This window comes from Rhea americana, unplaced genomic scaffold (assembly GCF_003343005.1).
Source record: "Rhea americana isolate MKP2758 unplaced genomic scaffold, rheAme1 scaffold_98, whole genome shotgun sequence".
Lineage (NCBI taxonomy): Eukaryota > Metazoa > Chordata > Aves > Rheiformes > Rheidae > Rhea > Rhea americana.
Window position 1 is genome coordinate 1,359,255 of NW_028187177.1, and position 17,842 is coordinate 1,377,096.

The following is a 17,842-nucleotide window of genomic DNA, read 5'->3' on the forward strand; positions in this document are numbered from 1 at the left end:
CGCCGGGCGCAGGCCGCGGGCTGCTGCGTGGCGCAGGCCGCCGGAACGCGGCGCTCGGAGCGCGGGGGGAGCCGGCGGCCCCCGCCGAGCGGGGCGGCGCGGGAAGGCGCTTGCGGGGCTCCGCAGCCAAAGCGGTTTCTTACCGCGATAAAACGCGTGTCTTGCGAGCCGTGGCGATTCGCAGTGTAGCACGATGCTGTGCATACTTAACTACAGCACTCCTTAAACACACACTCTTAGACAAAACTTTTGTTTTTTTTTCCAGTGACAACTCACAGGTTTTTCAGCCTTATGTGTTGCGAACACGCCGGAACAGTACAACAGTTATGAGCCGTCACAGTATGGTAAGGACTCGTGAGCATGTCTTTGTTTACACCTAAGTAGTAGTAATTGATTTAGAGAAACGAAGTTAAGCTTGATTTCTGTTTGCACTAAACATCCTAGCAAGCTTCCAGACTACAGAATGTCATGTATTTTTTTCTACCTGTAACCACAATTTGCATATAAAATAAACTTGCACATTAAATGTATTATCAACCAAGAAGGAAAATGTGAATGAAGCTACTTTAGAATCCTAGTATTAAGTGCAGTCTTAAACATAATATGCAATCTGAGCATGGGTTGGAAGTGAAAACACAATTGAAAGTTGTGAATTGCTGGTTTAATCTTTAGCAAAAATGTAAAAAATAGAGTCACAATTTTTTTTTGAAGATTTTTTTTTGACAGACACTCTCTTTTTGCAAAATGCTGAATGCGAAACATCCAAGCATCACATGAAGAAGAGTAATTTATATGCTGCGTGATACTCTTGCCCTTATTCTGTAAGACTGTCAGGGTAGAGTACTGCAGTTAATTAACTTTTTGGAGATGTTCCACTTCTTTTCTTTCTTTACTTATTGTCAACTCAGGGACCTCTCTGCTCTTTCCCACTAAAGGTAGTGAAGATTAAGCTTTACTTCTCAAAACCTGTAGAACATAAAGCTGTGGAAGACAGAGAAGCAACATGCATTCTGTTTTATTCAGAGATAGTGGGATGGAATTTTAGCTCCAAGTGTTTGTTAACTTATTTTTTAAGAAATATTGTACCTGAAATTTTAGAGGTTGAAACAGTAGATGTCACAGTGGACGCATTATATTTTGAGTGGGGAGCATTAGCCCATTCATATATGGCAGTAGCCAAAGTTTTAGAGGGATTAGATGCATAAAATACTATGCTATTGCAAAATAAAGTTCTGGGGAATGATGTTCAAGATGAAGCTGAGACGCTGAGATTTTTCTTCTTTTCTATAAACTAGCTGTTTGAAAAAACTAATACTGGAGTCTGTCTTATTCTTGGTATTAGAGGATTAAATTACATAATGTTCTTAGTTTCATTCATAGTATCTCACTTTTCATAATAACATACATAGGTATTCTTGCRTTTGAGGAACTAAGCAGTGTCTGCTTAAAAGTCTGAGATCTGTGACACTTGCTGACTGGTAGCATGAATTTGTAAGTAGTAGGACTAGTCTTTTCTTGTGCAGATCAGTGTTTTCTTGTTGCAACATTGAGTCATCCACATGTAGTTGTACAGTTGATGAACTAAGGCTGATAATAAATAGGATGTGTGCAAGCCATTGATTTTTTTTTTGTGATTTAAACATGGCAGCTGACATTTTTTTCAGCTGCTGTCATCATCTCCTATTCGTATTCCTAGTAGCCGACTTCATCAGATCAGAAGGGTAAGTATAGTTTTTAACTGTATATTTTAGTAACACCAATAAGTGCTTCAATATTTATATAAGTGCTTCTGTAATGTGAAAGTATTCATTTTTATTAAAGGGAAATGGTGAGTGGGCTTGTATCATTGTCCTTCTGGAGTGCTCCTACTATTCAAATTTCAATTCTAAAGGCAAATTATTGAACTAGAGGTGTTATTCTAAGCACTTCTGGGCCATATGTCTTGGAGAAACTTAAAACATCTCTATCTTGCAGGAGGAAGGAGTGGATTTAATGAACAGGGAAACAGCACATGAAAGGTGAGTATTATTGAAACAAGATGATAAAGTAGCCAGAGGTACCCTTTTTGTGGCTACTGATGAGATTTTTCTTTTATTCTAGGGAAGTGCAAACAGCAATGCAGATAAGCCAGTCATGGGAGGAAAGCTTGAGCCTGGTAATCTCCTTATAGATGTTTCATTTGTAATTCCACTTCTACCTCAACTGATGAATTTAAGGAAAAGAGAGGTGGTAACTGTGGAAATAGTTTAAGAAAGTCTTAAGGTCATCTGATTTAGCTCTTTTGTGCATTTGACCTAGTAACTTTCCATCATAAAGTTGTGGCTTGGATTCTAAGTGACACATCCTGTGTCACTGTTAAATCTGAAATTTTTGTATTTACAGAGCGACAATGACTTGGACAAGTCTGAGAAATCTTCCTCTCCAAAGAGAATAGACTTCATTCCCGTTTCGCCTGCACCCTCACCTACAAGAGGAATAGGAAAGGTAGGATAAATGAAATGCCAAAAGGAGAACATGTTTTAGAATTGTAGATTAATGTAAACTGTGAGGACAGATGAAACTTGACAAATTGTTTGACATTATATTAAAAAAAAAAAAAAGCTTAACAACTAAAGTTCACATTTTCTTGGCTTTTAACGTTAGTTGTTGCCTTAGAGCCTGCAAGGTTTAAGCACTGTGCTAGTTCATCTGCCATGTTCAGGGTTTGCTGGATTTTGTGCGGTATTTTGGAGGGTTCGAGTTCTGGTTCTAAGGTCACTGTAGTACTCGGATGAGGATGTGAGTTGCATAAGTTGAGGTGATGCTGTGGAAGAAGCATCAAGATCTTAATGTACCAAATGTGGAGAGAAGAGAATAGGTAAAGACAAGATGCTGCAGACCTATATGATGACGGTGGAAATGTGTCCACTGGATATGAAAAAGGGGCGTAAAGTTGTTGTAAAAGAAGACTTCACATTTGAGCGTGGTAAATTTGCACTGAAGATTGGTGGAGCTGGAAAACTGAAAGAGGTGGACTTCAGATAAAGATCTGCTTTTTTTYGGTTACAACTGAAGAACTGAAATGTAACACAGAGAAACTGACAACTGTTTGAGAACAGTCTTCTTGACCTTATTTCATGCTCTTTTGCAGTTTTGCTTTTATAGTGCTACTGTATCGTTGCATGGCTCTACCAGTATTTTGGTTGATGCATAGAGCAGCCACGTGCTAGTGCTGTGTAAATCCAATCTTAGTATTATGCTGTACTGCTGGGAACTGGCCCTGTACTTCTAGAATTGCAGCTGTAAAGCAGTAGTACGAAAATGTTTGTATCAGGTTTTCTACTTAGCTATGAGCATTCATGGACTAAGCTCAAATTGGTTTCAGGAGCACAGAGTGGAATATTCTATTCTACTCTGGTAGATTGTGTTAAACTTTCGGATCAGATATATTCTGAGTAAACTTTTACTCTTTTTAACGGATGTATTGTAAAAAGATAAGTCCCGAGTACAGTACCACTACTCTCTAAATGTAATAGGAAGAACTGAAACAGCTGTTGCATTTAGAAAATGGTATCTATTTCAACTTCTGTTTTCATGGGTTTGTGAATTTAAGGTTAATGTGAGTAGTATTGCTTTAGCCAATATATTTCTGTAAGTTCAATTTTAATGCCTCTAAGATAGTGTTTGATCATCTTTGCCTTATTTTGTTACTAGGTTTTCTTTAATTGGGGGTGTTCTGAAGGGGTGGGGAGGGAACCCTAGAGTATTTAAAAGGAAATTCTGAAGCATCTTAATGTGATTTTTTCTGCAGCAATGTTTTTCACCATCACTGCAAATGTTTGTGAGTAGTAATGGGTTACCTCCAAGTCCTATTCCCAGTCCAACAAGGCGATTCTCCAGGTAAGTTACTTCTCAGAGTAACAGGAATTCATTGGCTTGAATTCCAAGGCTAGCACAAAGATTAGTTAGAGTTGATATTTAGACATTAAAAGATATTTCACTTTATCAAGAGAGATATTGCCCCATGAAAATACTCTGAAAGTTCAAATTTTACCAATGGTAACTTCCTGTGGATGTGTTTTAATAGTCTGTGTCAACTTTAAAATAGACTTTGGGGAATATTTGGGTGTTTCAGATAACATGCTGACAAATTTCATTAAGTTTGTATCAAAATTATATACATATTACCCAGTTTAGAAGTAGATTTAAGTGAGAATGTGATGTGCTATGCAGAAAACTCTGGAAGTCTACTACAGATTTGTACAGCAGGCAGTTTGCTCTCRTAGGCAACACTTCCTTGTTTATCAGAATATTCAGATATCCAAACATTCCAGGTGTACTGGAATAATTTTAAAGAGCATTTCCTGTGATAGGTTATGTTGATTTGATATCAGGTATGATGTTCAAATTTGGAAATTTTATAGACCTTACTATCAGTACTGTCTCTTTAGCAGGAGGAGTCAAAGTCCGATCAACTGTATCAGGCCCAGTGTTCTTGGCCCCATTAAAAGAAAAGGTATGTGTATTCATGTTATCAGATCTTTTAACGTGGACGTAGTTCTGAAGCTAAATGTTTTCTCTTTCTTTGTTTTTGTATTGTCTCATAAATATCGTAGGTGTGAGTGCATTGTGAGCTGAAATTTGCTGATCCTAACTTCTAGATATATTTTAAATTAGCTGCTTTATATTATAAGAATGAAAAACCTTTAAGGCAGCTACTGCTTAAGAGGCACACTGTAATCCTTTTAAAACTAAATGTTTATGAATATTTGTAAGCTGTGACATTCTGAAGAGTACCACTGTAGAGTGCACACCCTTCAGATCATTCTAGGAATGCTGCTTATCATGCAGTACCTTCTAAACTTAGTAGCAAATGTTTGTTTTTAATTCTGAAAGTTCAGAAGGTGWGTGTGGGAGAATTAGAGAAATGGAATAGATCAGTGTTGTRGATTTTTTGTTTTGTTTTGGAGGGGGGAAAGTATGTTAGTTCGTGGAAGTACTCAGTGTTAAGAATATTCAAAATACATCCTAGAACAAGTCTTCATAATAGAACTGTAAAATATCTGAAAACATGCCTCTCTCGATACTCCCCCCCTACCCTGACTCAAGCATTCTAGAATGGACCAAAAGCATGTTTTTTTTTTTATTTTATGAGATGTATGTTTATGGTTTAGCCTTTGAGAAAAGCTGCTGGGCATTTTGTATTTTTCTTAAGTCTGACTGCTTGTCTTGTGCATTGAACACTGTTACTTAACAATGGATTGATAGGAGGAAAGATGGCTTTTTGGAGATGTCACTTCTCTCTTGGCTGTTGTTATTCTGTGAATTTTAGAGGCATTAGAAACTGGACAAGTGTATCACCTCAATGATCAATAGAGAACAGATATTCATACTCTGAGACTTCCCTTATCTTATGCTTGTGCTCTTGTGGAACATGTTTTACAAAGTGGTGGTATGAGTTTGTCTTTTACTTGATACACCAAACAATTTTAAAAAGTTACCTGACCTTAAAACATCTGATCCATTTAAATTTACCTAATTTCATTTTCTAAACACACAATCTGTCATTTCCTCGATTTTAGCAGCAACTTCATGGTTCATATTCTACAAATATGACATGGTGACAAATTGAAATAATCAATGTGAAGGGAAAAAAACAATGTATTTAAGAGCATTTCGCTGTTATAGAGAATTAATACTAGTAGAATGTGCAGTCCATTGTAGCAGTGCAGCTTTGTCTTTGGGAAATTTCAAGTAATTGAAGAATTGCCTCTTTTTTTGCAAGACTAAGTACTTCATATATATATATATATATATGTGATTTTGTATTTTCCCTCCCTATTGTGCCTGGTGGAAGCCATCCTTCCTTTCCTTCAAAGAAGGGAATGTATCCTTGCATGCTACAGGAAATAAATTTGGGGAGATCATCAGTCTTGTATAAAATGAGTGGTAGTACAATTCTTTCATTAAATGTTCAGATATCCTGTTTTACTGTAATACTTAGCCTTCATCAGTTTTTAACTGACGACAACTGCTGCAAAGTGTGGGTAAAAAGCCAGGAAAATTATTTGATTAATTTTTAGTCTGACAACAAAAACAAAATATATTGTAGCTGAGAGGATTTTCTTTTAATCTTATTCTTGACAAGTTCATGATGTGTTGTACAGAAGCTAATAAGAAGCTAGGTAGCATTCTCAGGGCAGGTTATACAAAACAGATTAGATGAATTCTCCCACTCATGTTTGAATCTTTTAATGTCAGTAAATGGATCAGACTTTATACCTGTAATCATGATGAATAGGTAAAAATGCATACACAGGCTAAATTTTTACATTCAGCTTTTATGCAAACTTGTACGTGCACATGAGTGTTTGCTGTGTTCAGGAGGGTAAAATCATATACAAAGCTGATGTTTCTATTTTTGTAATTATCACTAAATTTTAAATTCCATGTTTTGTCTTATGTCATTTGTCTTAGCTGCTGCCTGAACTTAAGTCACAGTAGTTAACTGGCTTTAGTTCATATTATCTGATTGTACTCTAAGTAGCAAGTGCCTGTTTTCTTTGACTATTTTAGTCCTTCAGATACTGCTGAAGCAACAGTTAAGGATGGACTGGATGATGAAACAATGGCTAGCATCGAGTTAACATGCCTCACCCAAGTGCTCAGTTGGCTGAACTAGAGACCTTATGTTATAAATGCAGCCTTGCTCTATTATGGACAAACATCTCAAAATAGTCAAATTCACTTGGGTCTCTAGAACATCCATTTGATATTTGTCTATTTGCACTATTTTCCTTAGGTGAAATGGAAACTGAAAGTCAGCCAAAGAGACTTTTTCAAGGAACAACCAACATGCTTTCTCCAGATGTTACACATCTGACAGATCTCAGTTCATGGTAAAATATTTTATATGCCCTGAAATGCCAAAACAGAGAATATAGATCTGTCACAAGCTTTCTTGTTTTTCCAGAAATATTTTTTTGTGTATAGCTTGCGTGTACATTTTACTAGGAACTACTGTTTTTGATAATGTAGTGTAACAATATTCGTGCTTGTTCAATCAATTCCTCCTGAGCAGATTGAGCCTAGATTTTGTTTCAGAACTTATATAATGAATAATTGGTTCATAAGCAAAGTTACTTTGCATAAAAGATGCCTCATCAGTTCAGTGTGGTGTAGGCAGTGGTCATATAGTATCTCTTGACTCAGTTGCATAGTTCTTCTTGATACGTTTAAGATGTTTAGTGTTACTCAGTCTCCTTTTTGTAATCATAAGCTGACTACTTCTTTGTGTTAAAAGAAGTGAAAGTATTCTAAAATACCAACGTTGTATACCGTAATTTCAGCTAACCTACAGAACTAGAACCTCCTAGAAGTGTTTTTTCCATGTTGCTTCTGGCTAAATTTTGAAGTATCAATTTACATGTCCTCTGGAATTATATATATCAAGACTTCAGAATGCAAACAGATTAATTCTTTGTATACAAAGGAAAAACACATTTCAGTATTTTACTCTGAATAGTGTAATATTAAAGAACAAGCCTGCTAATTAATGACATCTCTGCTGCGTTGCTGAATAGACTTGTTGTTTCTTTCCTATAACCTTTTACAGTTCTGCTCTCGTTCGTTATTACCTCTTTTCTATGACTGATTAAAGTTAGTCTTAGTTCATTCTGCATGTTTTAAAAAAGATCATTCTGCTCCTCATTCCATTAAGGAGTGTGAATACATATACATATATACATACATATATGTACATATATATATATATATATATATATATATATATATATATAACATGCTACAGAAAACAAGGAGTCTTCAGGGCTGCCAGTCTTGCAGTAAAGACTGAGTGGTAGTATATGTCTCCTACATCTCTTCTACAGTGGACAAAGTTCATTAACTTTGTATACAAAAGTTTGTTCTCTTTAGTTATCACCTCTTTTCTATAACTGATTGAAGTCAGAGTCTTAATTTAGTCTGCATGTTAAAAGTCATTCTGCTCCTCATTCCCTTAAGGAGCATGAATATATATATAACATGCTACAGAAAACAAGGAGTCTTCAGGGCTGCCAGTCTTGCAGTAAAGACTGAGTGGTAGTATATGTCTCCTACATCTCTTTTACAATGGAGAAACTTCATTAACTTGGTATACAAAGTCATAGTGCCCAAGTTATTTAATAACCATTTTTCTTCTTCCCTAGCCTGTCTTCAGATATTCTTGATGGGAGTAGCAGCAGTGTTGGCTCTTCCTCTGATTCACTGACTAAAGGCAGCATAACCACAGAGTCTCCAGTAACATGCTCAAACTCATGCTCTTCATTCATCTTGATGGATGATCTCTCACCTAAGTGACTTAATCAGTTCTGAGTCAGTGTTTGGCTGTGCTGTTTCCTTACTGTACACTCGTACAGAGAAACGAACTCTGATCCTTGAACCATTAACACGAGGATTAATATTAAATGGAAAAATTATTGTAATCCTTGGCAACTTTCCAGTGATTTTGATTTATCCATTTAATGGACATGTTAGACCATATTAATGTCTGATTTTTTGAGAATTTATTTTATAAGCAAGGTGTCTGCTCAGATTATACTAACTTTTTTGCTTTCGAGAACTTGCATACACTTTTGATTCCAAGATAGGTGTCTACCTATTAGTGTTGCAATTTTTAGAAAAAAACTTCTATCACTATTGTGGTCACTATGTCTAGGGAAATAATGTGGTTCAGAAGGATTTGAAAATATTAACTTATTCTCTGGCACTTCTATTAAGTAAAAATACCTTTTTTATTTTTTTTCTCCAAAAACTAGCCTCAGATTCTCTTGCAGAAGTGGGGGGGAAATTATTATTATTATTATCCCTATTGCACCAGTCATTTCTTTTAATAGAGAAGACCACTATTGGTCTGGAAATCTCACTCTACTGCATTTAAAAAAAGGAAAAAAAAGTGACTGGTACTTCTGCCATTAGTTGAAGAATTAACAATACTSTATGAAAATGATTAAAAAGCTGCATAGTTTTCTCTCCAGACCCTTCATCCTACAGATTATATGGAATATGGTCAATTTTCAGAAGCATTTGGCCAAGAAAAATTAATCCATGCCTCGATCTAAGACATGCAGTGCAAATAACTAAGTTATTGAAACTACTGTGTAGGAGAACGTGTATGGCACCATCAATGTCTCCTGTGGCATTGAGGTCACAGGTATTTTTGTGCCTTAGGGGACATTGTTACAAAAATTATGGAATGTAAACCTGAGGGGTGGGTGGGAAAAATCCTTTGTGTACAGCTTGTTTATAGAGAGCTTACCAGAATCTGTCATCAGTGCTACTTTCCTTAGTGTTTCTCTCCAACACGTATGCTCCGTTGCAAGGTGCTGTGGCAGTCCCAACCATGCTGTGAGGTGGCAGCCTATGTAATACCTTTTGAAGCTGCTGTATACAGCGTTTATGCCTTTGTCATGAGCAGGGCAAGCAACTAAATGAACATTTGATTTCTAAGGAAAGACTTGGAAGTTTGGATTGCATACTAGCTCTGCAAATTGTCTGGGTAAGGAGTTACATTCAAGSTATGGGCAGTCTTGATACAGTACCTTGGTCAGTCTAAGGTAAGACAATAGATATTTTACTTTTTAAAAAGACTTAACGGGGCAAAATAAATCCATTTGTAATCTACTGTGTTATGCTATTTATTATTTATAACTATGTAAAAAGTCTGTGGTGATGAATTATAGTATTTTTTTATGATTGAATAAGTTTTTTATGTTCAGTAATTGCTGGCTGGTTTGTATTTAATACGCAACGTTGTCTGCCAGAATCATAAGCTTCCATTCTTGAATGTTTGTAAGTAACATAAATGCTTTTGTTATCTAAAAGTACAACTTCTGATCTTTTTTGAAAGAAAATAGCACTGAATTTAAAGTAAGATTATGTGCTTTAAAAGTGAGCACAGTCTCTGGCAATACTGTCTGGCTAAAAAGGGGAGGGAGTGAACCATAGTTTGTTTTTCTGTTCTGAAAAAGCTGTTTAGTTTCCAGAAGACATGTACATACCATATTATTTTTTAAAGTGTTTCCATTACATTGTAAGTAGTACCATAATGGGCCAACAATGGCACTTTCATTTGTATTATCATTTTCTTCTGTGGAGCATTAGTTCCCCACCTSAAATAAATGTGCATATTGTAAAAATATTGTCCATTGGTGCCATTTTTAAATGAGCTCTACAGTATTGAATGTTAATTTTATTTGTATATGCACAGTGCTATTTCTTGAATTTTTGATGTCTTAAATAGCTTAATTTTTTTATTCATGCTTGTATTTTCTCTGCCGCCTTGATGCTGAAAGAAAGCTACTTTTACATTTGCAAAGTGCTGATAAATAGTCTGTGATAAAATTCAACATGTTATTTCTGCCCAAGTTTTATTATACCATGCATCTATTGGTACTGTGAGTTAGAAATCTGAACCAGGGGTGGCAGAAGGGGCAAACCTGTTGCATGCATTCTTAAAACTGAGAATAGCGTAGTTACTGCTTATTTTTGGCTGACTTATCTGTACAATTGATGAATTCTAGATTTATTTGTCGGTGGAGAGTCTTATATAAGTGCTGGCCTTTGTAAACTTTAGAATGTAAGCTTCATAAAGCAAACGCACAACTATCACTCTTGTTACAGCACTTTTTTAATGTTCTGACTAGTCTTCACACTTCAGAAGACATTACTCTTTTATAAAATATATCTATATACACACATACTGTATCTGTTGTTTCAGAATGAATGTCAYTGTGTAATTGTAATAGATCATTTTAAGACCGAAATCTTTCACACAGCTGTAACACCACTTGTTCATTTTAAAGCTGGACATACATAGTTTTCTAATATTCTAACAGCTGGTGCTTGCACTTAACTGCATGTGAGTTGTTGCTGTTTACAGAATCAATCTTTATTGCAGTGTAAAGGTTAGCACAGCATACTCTGACTAAAACTGACTAACAGTTACAACTTCTGGATTTATTAACTGTCTTGGCTGTAGTGAATTAGCTATCAGTTTGGGTAAGAACACCAGCTGGTGCTGCTAGTCAACTCTTAATAGATAACCGCAGACACTTTGAATGCAGTCTCTGGGGCTTTCTGTTTGTTTTTAACTTCACCAGACTTATTTGTACTGAATTGCCATGATGGGTGTCTGAGAATTTCTCTCCTCCTATTTTTTTTTTTTTCATTTTAGAAGTTGGGGGCTATTCAGTGCATTTTTGATGAGAATTGCTGAGAAACCCTAGAGATGGCTTACCTTTAGTACCGTAACTATTGAGAAGAAAAAGTATTTGCAAATAACCAGTGTAATTCAAGCRGCGTTTTACATAGACTATTTTTAGTATGCTAATTAGTACAGTATTATCTCGTCAGTCTTTGCTTGGCTCATTGACTAGCACTGCCTTTTGATCATACCRTAAGTATACCGAACCCTCATTTAGCAAGCTTAAAATGCTGGCAGGATTTTATCAGTAGTTTAGAAAACCAAAAAAAGTGCATGTCAGCTGTGGAATTCTTTGTTTTGATAATATCAAGTGTTCTGAATCAGGAAATGGATCGCRGTGTGCATGTTTCATTCTAATTCATTGAATTTCAAATTGGAGATYGTGGGCCCAAAAGCCTATATTTAAGAGGCTGTTTTTCTGACTGTATGTGATTAAATATGTTCTCCTACAAAGAAAGTAATTAAACTGTCAGAGGATAAGGAGGTAAATCTGAGTCCTGCAGATTTTATTGGGAAGCTCTGTCTTGAAATGCACAAGGAAAAATATAATGTGTATAGAAACAATAAAGTGGAATTTTTTGAAGTCATGATAAAAGCACTCAGCATTTTTAAATGCTAGAATTTTAAATGTAAGGCTTCAATCTGGCAGATTTATCTGGACAGAACTATGTTGCAGGCTGTATGCAGAAATTAATTTGAACTTAGGTGGATTTGGGACTCTTGCTGTGTTTGTGTGCCAGAATTGACTAGTCTTGAACTTTTTTCCTAATTGCCCACATTCTTATCTGTAGACCCTACTAATACATTGTGTGACGACAAAGATGTGAATTTGTTTTTCCTGGAGCAATTTCATCCGCATACAATCTTCTTGGTAACTTCATAATAAAAAAGCTTTGCATTAATATTGTTTCAAATATTTCATGAAGTCATAGGACTGTTTCATTTGCTTTTTTGGAGTAAAGGCCAAGAAATATTTCTGCAGCTATACAAACTGCCTCTTGTATTCCAAGACTATTATATAAATGGCAACAGTCCATAGTAAGTACAGAGAGACTTGACTACCATTCAATGTTTTAGTCTGTCTCCAAATTACTTAAATAATCCTTAGTAAATTTGGCGATTGATATAAGGTGCCTCATTGAAGGTACCTCATGACTGAACAGCTGAAAGACAGTAACTACCTCCTTTGAATACAAGTTGGAATTTAAACCTTGAATGTAGACTTCACTTTTCCAACTAACTTTCAACTCAGAAATGCATTTTCGTCAGCTGAGGGATCCTCAGGAGGGTATGGCCTATTCAGATGTGTAGGAAAAAACTTGTTGGCAAGTCCAGGGCTACTTGTGCAATCCATCCTCAAAAGAAAAAGCTATGTTTGCCAACTGAAAATTGGAGTCACAGTTGCCCAAGTTTCATAGCTGTCTTGAGAGGACAAGGAGTTGGTGGCTGGATTTCCTGAAGGATTCCAGTTGCCTAATTCCCTGCAAGGACCTTTTGTCTTCAGGCTAAAGTCAAAAGTGGATGTTGTTTTAGGACAGGTCTGTTTTCTTAAGGAGTGAATTGGCTGCAGTGCTGGTTTAAGCATAACAACCTGGATTTACTTCCTGCTATAAGTGAAGAGTCTTCGTGTAAATTGGTTATAATGACAGGGGCTGCTGGCTTGTCACTACCGTTCCCATAAATGCAACTGCACACAACTTCCACTTTTAACTCGTACATATACCTCAAGGCTATCCTTTTATTAGTGCACTGGGCACTTAACGGAAGTCTCTTGTTTCAATCCAAACCATTTCACATTAAAGCTGCTTTTTATTACTTGCTTTTAGATCTTGAAGCCTTTTGATACGGTGCCTATTGGGCCTTAGTTTTGAGTCTTGACTCTGATTAGCATGCCTGGACCAATATTCTCTTTTTAAACCTGGAACAACTTGTTTTGCTCTTAAATTCTAGAAGTTTGCAAGTGCAAAGTAGGCATGTTCTTGTATTCAGCAAAGAATACGTGCTAGTTCTAGTGATATTTAAAGATTGTGAAGTTTTAAAAGATGCTGAAAAAAGCAAACACCTATTTTTAGCCTACTGATTTAGCTGATTTCATMGACTTTTTTTAATGTAGGAAATAGTCTTTTGACTATATCCTTAGTAACATAGCAATAAAACCTAATACTTTCCCTTCTCCCCCCACACACCTTTTTCTTTACTGTAAAATAAGAGTTTATTACAGAATCACCACAAGTTTTGCTCATTTCTAACATAGAGGACATGACCTGGTTTAGGTCTCTGAATAACTGTTTGCAGTAACAACCCCCATGGTTCAACCATTAATGACACAAGCTGCCTGGCAGTTCCTTTCTATCCAAAAAGCATCATTTTAGACTATAACAACACCTTTATTCTCCCTTAGGTTATTTCTGAGGGGCATGAGACTTCATCTTTATAGAAATGGAAATAATTACTTGATRGTAATAACTGTAAGTTGACTGTCTTACTCTAAGTAAGAAGTGTAAGAGTCCAAAAGGAGTTCTACCACATACCTCTTATTTTGAGGTATAACAGAGTTTGGAGCTTTTGATTATTTTTTAGATAATACCATGTCATTCTTCTGGAAGAATTATTCACTGTGTTTTAATTCTGCAAGGCATTTGGATATAGTTTATGCATAACTCTATGAAAGTAACTCATATTTAACAACAGGAATCAAATGTATCTTGGAGACATTGACATGTGCTCGTTTTTTCAGCAGCTGCCTGCGTTAACTCTTGCGTTGCCTGAGCAAATGCATTGCAGTCAGCCACAGCCTGCATCACTTGTTAACTTTCCCCAAAGTTAAATGAGTTGACAGAAGTGTCAAGCTATTATTTATATTGGGGTAGTTTACAGCTGAGATCACGAAAACCCTCTTGTGCTAGAACTAAAAGATTTTCCATGCCCTAAATAATTTGCAATTTAAATTTGTCACAAGGACTATGATGGTTTATCAGTGCTTTGGGAGGTTAACATTAAAGTTAAGCACAAATACACAGGAAGGAAGGAGTGGTATCACAAAGTGGGGGCCAAAGTAGAACCGAGAATATAACCAAAATAACTAGTCTGGAATCCAAATCTAAATTTTGTATCTGACCTCTGGCCCATYAAACCCTTTGCTCTACAAGCTCCTAACATTTGGGAAAAATTCAGCTACAGCCGTGAGCTCCACAGCTTAATCTCAACTCTTATTCAGCATTGATGCTTCTGCTTAAGGTCAGAACCGTTAAGAATTTGGAAGAAAAATAAATGTTAAAGGGAAAACCAGAATAAAAATGTCTCTGTGCCTGTGATGTATGAGTAGTGGTTTGAAAAATGACACAAAGAACAAAGTATAGTGAGTTGGGACAAATGTGCTTTAAATAAGGGTTGAGGATGTGCTACGTACAGTACGTGTAACATCGTGTTCGTGTGCAAGAACAGGCTGTGAAAGAAACGGCTTTGTTTGTGCCGGAGAAGCAACATCAAAGAGCTAGTACTGTAATAGGAAACATTTGCCTTTTGAGGACTGTTATTGCTGCTGGTCACTTTTTTTTTTTTTCCTCTTGTGTTAAAACCCAGCAGCATGGGTGGGGTAGGCCAGGTTACAGCTCTCGAAGCAGGATCAAATGCCTGTTTTAAAGAGAGATGGGGGACACGGAGGCGTATGGAGGGCTAGCCGTATTTGTGTGTCCGCTTGCACAGCCCCCTTCGCCCTCAGGCTGGGATTGCATCTGCCTTGAAGAGGAAAGTCATGTTTGTTGGCCAGCTAAAGCAAGGCTGGATGCTCAACTTGCTGTCTCCAGGAGCATGATTGCCAGCTTCCTTCAAATGTCAACGCGTGCCCTAGGCACTGGTGGACAAAGCTTTTCATGGGGGAGAGGGCTGATGAGAGAGGAACCGAGCATGTCGAGGATGTGGGAGTGAGACAGAGATGTCCAAAGACCATGCCATGGTGGGTGAGCAACGGACCTGCTGGGTGGGACGAGGGACTGTGCAGAGATTACTATGCTGGAGCAGAAAGGGGAAGTAGATGGAGATGGCACAGTCGGGTGGGAGGCTGGGATGCTGCTTGGTGTGGAGGAAATGATGATTTTCCTGTTAAATATCACGGTTAGCTTGTTGCCGGGGGGATGCTGAGGAGGAGGAGTTGCAATATGGTTCTGCAGACAGCGAACCAGCCATGCAACAGCCACATCATACAACTAGGGCTTATCAGGGTTTATCAGGTATTTTTCAGAATATCTACATTTTTTAGCCTTTCTTCATATTAGTTTCAAGGAGTTTGCTGCATATAGCATTTACCGCAGAAGTGTCAGCACACACTGCATATAATCAGTCTGTGTTCAGTGCCTTGGAGCAAAAGAAATTAGAAGTTAATGGTTATCTGTATGACCACAGGATGGCGTATTGTGGCTTGCAAAGCACAGAACGGTATTTAATGAGCAGTAGTAATACCAGCTGAAGTTCATCTAAATTGTGACCATCCTACAACTTCTATTGCTAAAAATTTCTAATGTTTTCTTTCTTTTYGCTCCTCCTCCCAGAGTCAATGATGACTTTACAGAATCAGGCTTGGACTTCATTATACTGATAATGCTAAAACTGATCAAAACAAAACAGGTGGAAGCTATTTGAACACAAGAATGATACAATCCYGTGCTAGGGAGACTTTGATCAAATCCACTGACACCCTGAAATGAATGCAAGGCCCTAGTCACAGAAGGAGAGCTTTTGAAAGATCATAGTGCATATTGGTTGTTTTCTCAAGCCCATGAAGTCTTTTAGAAGCACGCTGTGGCATATTTAAGTTAGTTTTAGTCTTTTCCTGAACAGCTGAGGCTGCGGTGTTCCCATCAAACCACAGGCAGGAAGATTGTCTTCCTGCTCTTTCTCTGCAGGGGCGCACRCAGACCTCGATCTTGGAGAACTTAGAGCAGACTCAGCTTTGTACTCCCCRGCACCAGGGGAACGTCAGCCCGTGCAGAGCCAGTGTCCGACCCCGTAGCCATAATCTGACGCCACGTCCACATGAGTGCTTGGGTGAGGCTGCCTAGCACGTGTCTTGGGGTCTGCTGCTGCTTTTTTGTCCTGTGGTCCCAGGTAGATGAGCCTGATCCTCATAAAGTGCTTTGAGATCTCTCCGTGGCAAGTGCTGTAGGTGGGTTGAGCATTATCAGTGCTGCTGCTGTTTGGARTTCTGGTTTGGAGCCCGGATCGGTGACGGGCCCGGTTGTGACTGCGCTGCACGTAGTTTTGACTCGAGTTGGGAGCGGCTTCTCTGCTCTTTCATAGTTTGCCTTCTCCTTCGCACGTCTCCAGCAGGAAGTGCAGATTCAGCAGGCATTGTGTGCTTCAGCAGCCTGCCAGCTGCCTCGCTGAAGCTAATTCACAATTCAAGTCACTCCTGATAAGTTTGCAAACAATGTGCAGTGATTTCTGAACTAGATAGCAACCGAGCTGAACGCCTCCATTTCCAGCATGTCAGCTGAACAGAGCTGTGCGTTTACTCTGCAAAGCTCCTGGGTTGAACCTGGTCTTAGATGTAATCCTTTTGCTTCTATGATATTTCTTATATTTCTTATTTGTTGGGGAATAATTTAACATGAATATTGTTATTATTAAAACTCTTGAACGYGTATGCGAGAGCACAGAGAGAGTAAATGGTCAGTGTTGACTTAATAAGAGCTGGGGATTGAACCCAGGATTTCTGACTTGCAGTTTGGTTCTGTGATCACTGGATAACTGTTACACCCTTTGTAAAACACTGAATCCAGCCCTGGAATAACTCCAGCAAAAACAAAAGAGCAACACTTTTTCTCAAGTTAACTTCATGTGGCAGCCCTTGAAAGAGCACACTGAAGACCTGGCCCAAAGGAAGCTACTCCACACTTGTGGCTCGTCAGCCCAGGCAGGAAGGAGTAGGTCAAAGCCAGAAGTAACTTGCTTAAAAGCTAGGAAGTGAGTGGTGCAGCACACCGAGAGAAAGATGGCTTGATAGTCAACAAAGGAGAGTGTTTTTTGGGGATCTCAGTCCTTTCCGCTTGCTTTCTGTTGGTTCATACCTATTTTGCTGCAGATGCCAAGGAAATGATCTATCAAGGATTTGTGGGTGAGATTATGCCCTCTCCTGATCTGTGCATAAGTCTCCCTAGAAAATGGCATTCGTATAGAACACATACTCTTTGCTTTTGCTCARTATGTTTTTGTTAAATGAAATCCTTGTGACTTTATACCTCAGCTTGGCAGATGCTAGTTTTCTTCAGTCGTGTAAGTCTCAAGCRTAGCAGCCTAGAACTGTGGAACGAATTTGACTGTTTTGTTCAAAAATCATTACAATACAGTGGCAGAAGAGGGAATATGCATTATTTTTGCTAGATGACAGCAGGATTTTGTTTATGGRTAAGCCTATGGAAGCTCACCTTGGTGCACTTTCCAAAGGCATGAACTCACAGCATAGGCAGGCCTACGTTTTGGAGTGTGTATATTGTCATTGTGCCATACGTTTTCTTTTATTCCTCCTTTAGTATTGGAATTGGAAATTAAAGTTGGAGAAATGTGAAAGCAATTGGGCCTAATCCATTCCTGTTGTTACTCCTT

At 37.8% G+C, this 17,842-nt stretch overlaps 1 protein-coding gene and 2 non-coding genes across 3 annotated transcripts in view; all 3 read left to right on the forward strand.

Moving 5' to 3' along the window:
• LOC146584039 (PABIR family member 2-like) overlaps positions 1–10,175 on the forward strand; it is a 13,715-nt gene extending 3,540 nt beyond the window's left edge. Inside the window, exons 3-11 of the mRNA XM_085325524.1 lie at positions 13–344; positions 1,665–1,721; positions 1,975–2,018; positions 2,101–2,155; positions 2,383–2,484; positions 3,791–3,879; positions 4,431–4,495; positions 6,782–6,878; positions 8,187–10,175. Coding sequence (XP_085181650.1) covers positions 13–344; positions 1,665–1,721; positions 1,975–2,018; positions 2,101–2,155; positions 2,383–2,484; positions 3,791–3,879; positions 4,431–4,495; positions 6,782–6,878; positions 8,187–8,337 — 992 coding nt within the window. The 3' untranslated portion in view covers positions 8,338–10,175. The remainder of the gene's footprint in view (positions 1–12; positions 345–1,664; positions 1,722–1,974; positions 2,019–2,100; positions 2,156–2,382; positions 2,485–3,790; positions 3,880–4,430; positions 4,496–6,781; positions 6,879–8,186) is intronic.
• Positions 7,730–7,859, forward strand: LOC146584040 (small nucleolar RNA U109). The gene has a single exon (XR_014898289.1). It is a non-coding gene; the product is annotated as a small nucleolar RNA U109 (small nucleolar RNA).
• On the forward strand, positions 7,963–8,101 carry LOC146584041 (small nucleolar RNA U109). The gene has a single exon (XR_014898288.1). It is a non-coding gene; the product is annotated as a small nucleolar RNA U109 (small nucleolar RNA).
• Positions 10,176–17,842: the final 7,667 nt, after the last annotated feature.